Genomic DNA, 9,590 nt, shown 5'->3' on the forward strand with positions numbered 1-9,590 from the left:
TTTCTTTGTGTGACTGTGTGTGCAGGCAAACATGGTAAGAGAGAAGGAAATGGTAAGAAATGGTGGCATGAACTGGTACAACAACCAGCCAGCCTCCGACTGGTACAGGCTTGATGTAGCTCTGTAGCTTATACCGGATGCAAGGATAGCAGGACATAAGCGGTAATTTTACTTAAAAAAAAAAAAAAAATAAGAAAATGATGTAAAATGACTGGAATGGAATAAATCAAACAATTTGACGGAATAAATATATATTATTCTTTAAACTAATCTCCCGACATCCACTATCTAATAAAGTAGTAAAGGAAAGGATACGATTCGTTTTGTCGTGTATCTGGGTTTTAGAGTGAGACCACAGTGACAGTCTCCACTCTATCTCTTGCTCTCTCTTCTCTACTAAGAGCCGCCACCTTCTTCTTCTTCTTCTTCATCTTCCTGATGTCGTCTTCTCCTGTTTCACCGTCGATGGAGTCCCTCATCCTCCAGCTCCACGAAATCTCCGCCGTCAAATTCGGCAACTTCAAACTGAAATCCGGCATCTCCTCCCCAATCTACATCGACCTCCGCCTCATAGTCTCCTACCCTTCCCTCCTCCGCCAAATCTCCCAAACCCTAATCGCCGCCGTCCCCTCCTCCACCCCTTACGACCTCCTCTGCGGCGTCCCCTACACCGCCCTCCCCATCGCCACCTGCATCAGCACCTCCCGCGACGTCCCCATGCTCATGCGCCGCAAGGAGGTCAAGGACTACGGCACCGCCAAGGCCATCGAGGGCGTCTTCACCCCCGGCCAGGTCTGCCTCATCATCGAGGACCTCGTCACCAGCGGCGCCTCCGTTCTTGAAACCGCTGCGCCGCTCCGTGCCGCCGGCCTCAAGGTCTGCGACGCCGTCGTTTTGATCGACCGCGAGCAAGGCGGGAGGGAGAATCTCGAGGAGAACGGGATCAGGCTGCACGCGCTGTTCCGGCTGAGCGAGATGGTTAGGGTTTTGAAGGAGAAAGGGAAGCTGGCGGAGGAGACGGTGGGGGCCGTGCTTAGGTTTCTGGAGGAGAATCGGAGAGTGGCGGTGCCGAAAGTGGAGAAGGAGAAGGTTAGGGTTAAGGGGTTAGGGTTTGAGGAGAGGGCCAAGCTGAGCAAGAATCCCACGGGGAAGAAGCTTTTTGAGGTCATGGCGCAGAAGAAGACCAATCTCTGCTTGGCTGCTGATGTTGCCACCGCTCAGGAGTTACTCGCCATTGCTGAAAAGGTAAAGAATTCCATTCCAATTTTGAATTTTTTACATTTGGCTGGAAATTTTTACTACGAGTTGATTTTGATGGAGTGATGTTGACTAGAGTTTGACCTGTTTTGAGAGAATTGACTGATTCACAAGCTGAGCTAACTATTTTTTTATTTTTTATTTTAAAAGAAGCTCCTTCTCCTATTCACAATAGGAAAAGAAAGATTGTCACCAAAAGAAAATTATCTCATCAATTGAGTTTGTGCTGACCTCCTGATTTTGTTGATATGCTTTACTGAAATAGTGTGTCTGTGTTTGTAATCTAGATGATGCTAGTTTATTAATGCCGCCGCATTTGATAATATTTAGTAGAAGTTGATGCCTTGTAAATGTGAGCCACATTTCAGTTATGTAGTGTGGGTGGAGGTTGAGAGAAAATTGACAGTTGGAGAGATGGATGAGCAGATAAGCTTGCTTGCTTTGGGTTAATTGATCTGATCTTTTAGTTTCTTTGAGTTCTGATATCCTCATTTGAATGCAGGTTGGGCCTGAGATATGCTTACTGAAAACTCATGTTGACATACTGCCTGATTTTACTCCAGATTTTGGCTCTAAACTTCGCTCGGTATGTTTAAAGAACTATTTTTCTTGTTTTCTTATCAATATATTCAATGACTGTTATGCTGTTCATGTGGCTCTCTTATCCTTGATGCTATCAAGTTAATGAATGGAGTTCCACATCCAACATTATGCAGAAATTCATTTGATTTTTGTTATTGTTTATTGTTTTTAGTGAATGAGTGAGAGGTTTGTAAGTTACATTACAATTATAGTTAGGGTTCTCTTTTAAAAATCCTCATTGATATTCACCGCATCCAATTATTGTTATTGTTATTGTAATTACGCATCCAATATGGGTATGCCCTAAATTGCTGCTTTTGTTTTGCGTCAAATCATGTTTTTTTAGAAAATGTTCCAGTCTTTTGTTCATTTGGAACATGGAAGTCATTAGTTTATCACTGATTGGCATTATTTGATTAAAAGAATAATCGTCAACCTTTTTATAATCCTGCATTTTCAAGCATACATGTTATACAGAAGTATGAAGATTCATTGTTGATTCATATAATCATCAGTAGCAAGCTCAGTACCTGAATATTTGAAGCCTTTTCTGCTTTTTCTGCGCAATCTATATTCAATTGTTTAGTCAAATTTCTTTAAGTTCATTGAAACTATCTGCAAGTTATAGACTTATATGTACTTTATCCATTTGCAGATTGCAGAAAGACATAATTTCATGATATTTGAAGACCGTAAGTTCGCAGACATTGGTAACACAGTAACAATGCAGTATGAAGGGTGAGGCTCAGCTTCTTTTTTCCATTTCTTCCCTTCTTACTTCGCCTTTTGTCAATGTTCTTAAGTCCTGGGTTCTTTTTGCAGAGGTATATTCCATATATTGGACTGGGCAGATATAGTAAATGCTCACATAATCTCTGGTCCAGGGATTGTTGATGGACTGAAGTTGAAGGTTTGCAACTTTGCATGCATTGATGATTCAGTACAAAGCTCAAGAAAATTCATGTTTTAACTTTTTAGCACTCTTGTTCATCTCTTAGGGTTTGCCTCGTGGAAGAGGCCTGTTGCTGCTTGCTGAAATGAGCTCAGCTGGTAACCTTGCCAAGGGAGACTACACAGCTGCAGCAGTGAAGATTGCTGAAGACCATTCCGACTTTGTGATTGGCTTTATTTCAGTTAATCCAGCATCATGGCCAGGCGCACCGGTAAATCCAGCTTTCATCCAGGCAACCCCTGGAGTGCAAATGGTGACTGGTGGTGATGCTCTTGGACAGCAATATAACACTCCAAAATCTGTAAGTATATTGGTGCACCTTAAATTTTGCAGGGTCCGCGTCTCGTTCATGTTTGCCCTCGATATAATTGTCCAGATAGTACATCTCCTTTTCGATCATTTCAATTGTAATTACAATCCATTTGATAACTTTATTTGTCGATGAAATCGTAGGACTATATGATTCATCAGAAAAGGGGATGATCGCTACTTTTTTCTGCATAACAGGATTATTAGTTACTCGTTGGGTTTATTTTGGGCATTTACCATTAAGCGATTTATATGAATCATTAATTTTTCTATCGTGGGGTTTTTCCATTATTCATATGATTCCGTATTTTAAAAAACAGCAAACCCATTTAAGCGCAATAACGGCGCCAAGTGTTATTTTTACCCAGGGTTTCACTACTTCAGGTCTTTTAAATGAAATGCATCAATCCGCGCATAGATAGAGTATGGAATATTCATGCTTGCAAGTTGCTGTAAAGCTTAACATATGAATTAGGAATGGGAAAATCATGGAGCCCCAAAATCGTTTAGAGCGTTTTCTTTGCTGATTGAGTAGAAGTAGATGAAAGATGGGAAATTCATTTGGAATGGGGTCAATGGTCATATGATAACCCAATGTGCACCAATATGGAGAGTTGGTTGATTCAACCTGTTTGAAGGAGTCTCCATATAGTCAGAAAGGACGTGTGGCTACTATTAAAATTGTGCTCATGTATATTACTTTGGATAGGATACAGTGTTAATCTTTGTGTTCTCGTTGAAAAAGTAATTCAGGTTGCACCAATGGGTAGAGTTGGTTGATTCAAGCAATGATGAAAGTTATTTAAAGTTTGCTTGTTAAATCTCATGTTCAAATGTAACCAGAAAGACTGTTATTCTCTTGATGTTGACCTGCAATTATCTTTGTGATAATTGTCTTTATAATTATATTGGCCAGATTTCTGTGATTGATCCCAGTTGCATTTCAGGTCATATATGATAGAGGCAGCGACATCATAATCGTTGGCCGTGGAATTATCAAGGCTGAAAACCCAGCAGAGGCAGCTCATGAATACCGTATTCAAGGATGGCAGGCCTATCTAGATAAATGCAGCAGCAACTAAGGTTATTGCTCCTAGAAGAGGCTTTCTCCCTTGTTTGTCTTCTGTTAGATTAGATGATTCGCTCATTTGGAGATGAGTTAATTATGTTCAACATGATTGTGATTTCATGAAACCAGAGAAACTAAGGTTTGTAGGTTGTACTACGGATTTTGATATTGTTGAGTTATATGGGAGTTATATTTGGTGGGCATATAATATAAAATTGAATAGTAGGTGATGTGCTTCTGTTTCCCTCATTAAACAGAACTGAATGTTTTAAAGAGAGGCTAATAGCCCCTTCCAATCAAAAACAGAAAACCCATCAAGCTCCACTTCATCTGATACCAAAGAGAAGCTCCACTGCATCTGATACCGAAGAGAGGGTTTTCAAAATCACTAGCTTTACTTCATCTGATCTGAGTAAATTTCATTTGAGGAAATTTTACTAGGGATATTCCTGTCGTCGTTGAATCGCTGTGGGCTTGAGGATCTTCTGCTCCTCGGTCTCCTTCCGAGTGCTGAGCTTTTAAGCTATCGGTGAAAAATAAAACACAACGGGTGAGCAGCACCAAAATGTACTATTTTGCCCTCATTATGTTTAATGGTCTCGACCTGTTTTGCTTCCAGAGAAGGCTTACGGTCCAATTTGCAGGATTGCGAAGGTTGAATTGTCGGGTGGTAGCCTGAATCACAAACTTTTCTTTCAAAAAAATCTCTTAAAAATCTCTTTACGGTCTTTATATCGTCTTGACTCAAATTCTCTGGCAGGGTATATCACTCGGCTAAACACCTAACTAATGTCATATACGGGCAAGTTAAGTTTACACTATCAAAGACCTTGTTTTTCGTCCCAACAATATAATTTGTAAACTTTTTGATGCCTGCAGGATCACAGTCAAAAAACACATGTTGGAAGCCCAAAGTTGTCCCACAATAGTTTTAAGAATCTTTTGATCGCCATGTCGGGCGTTCCCATTCCAGTTATGATTATGTATGGATAATTCAACATAAAATTTACTTTGCATGAGATCATAGTACTTCATTCGTAATGATCTCATGGAAAAGAAGTTTTATGTAGATTATCCATGCATAATCATAACAGGAAAGGGAATGCCGGACGTGGCGACCAAAAGTTTCTTAAAACTATTGTGGGACAATTTGAGCTTCCAACGTATGAGCTCTTCGACTGTGATCCAGCAGACATCAGAATGTTTACAAATCGTATGAGCTCTTCGACTGTGATCCAGTAGACATCAGAATGTTTACAAATTATTCTGTTGGGACGTATAACAAGGTCTTCAATAGTGTAAACTTAACATGCCTTATGTGACATGGTTGGGTGTTTCATACACCTTGCGAGAACTTGAGTCAAGACATATTAAGAACGTAACACCTGAACCTCTTATTTATAAAGCTAGGTTCGTGGTTACTTGCATATCAAGAATATCAGATTTCTATTTGGATTAGGACAAGATTCTCCTAACTGAATAATAAAATCGATTCCTTATGTGATCTTGAATTCAAGAATAGATTCTCCTAACTGAATAATGAATTCGATTCCTTATGTGATCATGAAACCTTCAGCCATCAATTACCCATAAGAAAGCAAAAGATATTTAGACTGCATGTCTCGATCCACGTATCAGAAATTCATAATAGACTTAGATGCGATATTTAGGCAAAATCACTAGTTTTACTTCATCTTGTCTGTTTCAAATCGTATTCATAATTCATGCAAGAGATTCATGTGAAATGTTTTTTCTTTTTATAGAATCCATGTGAAATGCTTATTGCTATAGACTATGGTAAAAGGTGCGAAAATTTCATTTTGGTAAAATATATATAGAGAGAGGAAATTTTACTTAGATATTCCTGTCGTCGTTGAATCGGTGTGGGCTTGAGGATCTTGTTCTTCTGCTCCTAAATCTCCTTCTAAGGGCTGAGCGGCACATTGACCAAAAAAAAAAAGTGGTAAGCGGCACCAGAATGTACTGTTTTTCCCTCGTTTTGTTTTCTTATTTAATGGTCTCAACTCCAATTTCGATTTTGTTGATCTCAGTCTCAACTCCACAATGCAGAAGCCTTCTTCAAAAACAGAACAGATAGATCAGAAAACTCATGAGGCTAATACCCGAACGGAATGTTTTAAACAGAATTGAATAGTAGGTCATCTGAATGTTTTCCTTGTGAAAGATAAAAGGATTCTCAGAAGAAGGAAATTTACAAAACATCTCACTTTCGGTTTAGAATTAATATTATGCACTCTATACTCATGAAGGCGAGCTGTAGAGGCTGCACATACATCCAAACTAGAATTACTATTACAGAAAATTAGATAAAACCCCAAATTATCAAGCCTATATTACTATACATCCAAACTAGATATTCTACAATCTAACAAGGTACCAATTGATAAGTGACTGAATAATGATATGAATTAACAACTTGTAGAAACTTCAATGATACAGTACATCGCTTTTCAAAATATTAAGCTGTCCAGAAACACCGATTTGAAGTAATGAGAGAGATAGATTTATTTTCTCTTCCTTTTTAGAGGCTCTCTTGCATTATCATTTTGTCATCCTGCAAGCCACCATAATATGTTCCCTTTTCTGTCGTACCATTACAAGCTCTCTTCTGCAAATACAAGAGATCCAAGCAAATATCCCACATAAGATTGAAAAAGAACTTTAACATAAGTATTTCAATAGGAAGAGAATTTGTCAATCAATTCGATCATGATGGCTTAAAATTCAGGAACCCATTCCAATCAACTGATCGACTTTTATACACAAAGTGATTTCCTATACCAAGAACAAGATACACAAAAATGGAACCAGCAGTGACAGATGTTGCCACAACTTGCAGCAGCTTCATTATAGAACCAACACCTAAACTTTCCACCCCTGATATATACCTTCATTCATTACCATATTCCTGACTCTGTCTCCAACTATTTCAATGATCTGGAAAAAGTTCAACCATCACATGAATCATCAAATATGCAGTAAATAATGAAGAGCAACTATTACTCTACTTTGCATATTATTAACAACTTCATACGAAACTACCAACAATGAAGTAGAAATTGATGAGTAAGGAAACTGATGAGGCAATGGCGTGTTGTCAAGCAGCCGGGTTGTAGCTGGATTGAAATACAGGATCATCTGAACAAATCAGGGCCTGCTTTTTTTCTTGAAAATATATATATTGTTATGATATCTTTCTGCTCAATTTGAGGTATAAGTATGTAGTTCAATTGTAACAGATTAACTCTAAAAGTCAGCTTTCGAGGACCTACGTATCCCAGTCCCATGATAAGGATCTAAGTCTCCTTTTACCTTACAGTAAACAATTGGGTATTTTGAATTTTTCATACTTATAAGATAAGTGGAAGCTGCAAGCCTATCATTCTTCATACTCCCTTCCAGGTACTACCTCTTTTAGAGAAAAACAGTCTCTGTTCACTATGTGCTACTTGTTTTATACTCTTATGATTATTCGCTAGTTATATTACAAAGTATGATGTTAATTAGTACCCAGTCAAGATCAATCTGGTAACTGCATTAATAGAGCATCTGGTATGTGTCATATCTGAAATATCTCTATTAATGCAGATACCATATCGATCAAATTGTGTTGTCCTCACTTGTATTTTTCATTCTCTTATTCTTTCTTTAATCATGTTTTTCCTTTTCTTATTTTCATTTGATCAGATTGTGTATTTTTCACTTGCATTTGCAGCAACTGCAAGTGATCAACTGATGACAGGGCTGAAAACAATTTTACTTGCAGCCCTTGAAGCCTTTTTTACCCTTTCCAAAACAGGCCTAACATCTCTGTCGATAAGTTCACACCCATCTAACTCCACTGCATTGAAGAATATGTTGTGGATATGCTTAAGAACTTGGAGTACAGTTGCCAGATAAGCTCTTCCAAGCGGATCACGTTCATCGGTCTTGGACTCAGAGTAAGGCGTGGCATCACTGAGACCATACTTCTGTAAACTGGACCTAAAGAAATGGTATCTTGGCAATTCTATTACATTCGCCTGGTCCTCATTTCTCCACATCTGTTTCTTATCATCAAGGATCACAACAGCGGAAGGTCGGGCAAGCAGAACATCTAGCCCCTTTTGCTTGTTTACCGTGCCATCGCTTCGCGATATGATGCTACCACCAAACATTTGATTTGCAGGGTCAAGCAAGTTAGCCATTTGAAGCGCATAGCCTCCACTGCCCATTGTGGATATAGAGAGCTCAAACATTTCACTGGCTTGCTCTAAAAATGTCCTGACATGCGGTCTCAACTTGGTCATCAATTGACTTTGACTTCCCGCAATGTGAACATCCTGCAGAGAATGATCAGCCTTCAGATATTCTTCTTCCGGTGACATCTTGTCAATGTAAGTGGTATTCAGCAGGGTGTGGTCGAGATCGAGAACCAAATGAAGTTTCTTATGCTTCACCAATAGGTTTCTAGTGATCTCGTTGCGTAATCGGTTGATTACGTCATCACTAAGCCCCAAACCCTTCCTGATGTACCCAAATCTCACGCTGGAAAGTTCATCACCGGCCAATCTCGCATCTTGTTGAATTCCCAGATCAGTTTCTGTCTTGGGCCTCTTGGTCTTGTCCTGTATGAATCCCAGGTCGGAAACCAAACCTCGGCTCCTCTTGCGACACCCAACAAGGTTGTCGATCGGAGACACGGTTGCCAAACTCATCATCATGATCAAAAAATTGAACTGAGGGCAACCTGAGATTAACTGGATTAGGGTTTCGCAGATGCAGAAATTTGGGGTTTTTCGAGTTGTTTCATATGAGAGAGGAAACAGAAACGCAGATCGAGCAGAGTGAGAAAAAAGAGAGGGAAAGAGGCGTCTACCTTTTAAAGACCTGTAAACGCGTTTTCTAAACGCGTCCCTTTGATGTTACATTTTTAAATATAATTCAATGTAATTACTATCCATTTCAATTAAATTATCCACTTATTCCTCTAGCATTTTGACCCATACTATGTGAATTATTTTTTAACTATTATAGTTATGCTCAAAGTCTAATTTCTCTCTCATTTAAAAAAACAAAAAAAAATCTGATTTCCCTCCCCACTTTTCTCTCCCACCTCCCACGTTGTAAGCTTCTTTCTTTCTTTTTTTTTCCCAACATTTGCAATTATTAATTTATCTTTCATCTGTTAGAAGATATATTTTAAAATTTAGAGAATGACAAACTACTACCCCAAACATTAGCAAAACACAAAAAACTCACATTTCAAAAGATTTAGACAAATAAGGACATGAGTCCAGACCCAAAACTAATAATAACATGCCTGACCCGAATTTTAACCATACAATGACCAAAATGCTAATTTATGAAACAAAAATTACAAACCCCTGCCATTACGTCTTTGTTCATCAGATCTGATAC

At 38.8% G+C, this 9,590-nt stretch overlaps 2 protein-coding genes across 2 annotated transcripts; one reads left to right on the forward strand and one right to left on the reverse strand.

The window, feature by feature from the left end:
• Positions 1-434: 434 nt before the first annotated feature.
• Positions 435-4,419, forward strand: LOC101310257 (uridine 5'-monophosphate synthase-like). The gene is made up of 6 exons (XM_004307072.1): positions 435-1,245; positions 1,760-1,843; positions 2,495-2,577; positions 2,662-2,749; positions 2,838-3,092; positions 4,048-4,419. The coding sequence occupies exons 1-6, from the start codon at positions 439-441 to the stop codon at positions 4,180-4,182; spliced, it is 1,452 nt and encodes a 483-aa protein (XP_004307120.1). The 5' UTR covers positions 435-438; the 3' UTR covers positions 4,183-4,419.
• Positions 4,420-7,918: 3,499 nt separating this feature from the next.
• On the reverse strand, positions 7,919-8,887 carry LOC101304524 (RNA polymerase II C-terminal domain phosphatase-like 4-like). Its single transcript, XM_004308556.1, has one exon. The coding sequence runs from the start codon at positions 8,885-8,887 to the stop codon at positions 7,919-7,921; it is 969 nt and encodes a 322-aa protein (XP_004308604.1).
• Between the last annotated feature and the right edge of the window lie 703 nt (positions 8,888-9,590).

The sequence above is a fragment of the Fragaria vesca genome, linkage group LG7 (genome assembly GCF_000184155.1).
Source record: "Fragaria vesca subsp. vesca linkage group LG7, FraVesHawaii_1.0, whole genome shotgun sequence".
In the NCBI taxonomy this organism is placed as follows: Eukaryota; Viridiplantae; Streptophyta; class Magnoliopsida; order Rosales; family Rosaceae; genus Fragaria; species Fragaria vesca.

Bases quoted from the DNA above. Each gene is read 5' to 3' on its own strand.
- LOC101310257 (XM_004307072.1), top strand. From the start codon at position 439: ATGTCGTCTTCTCCTGTTTCACCGTCGATGGAGTCCCTCATCCTCCAG. The intron at 1,246-1,759 runs GTAAAGAATTCC...ATTTGAATGCAG, and splicing joins TACTCGCCATTGCTGAAAAG to GTTGGGCCTGAGATATGCTT. The intron at 1,844-2,494 runs GTATGTTTAAAG...ATCCATTTGCAG, and splicing joins TTGGCTCTAAACTTCGCTCG to ATTGCAGAAAGACATAATTT.
- LOC101304524 (XM_004308556.1), bottom strand. From the start codon at position 8,887: ATGAGTTTGGCAACCGTGTCTCCGATCGACAACCTTGTTGGGTGTCGC.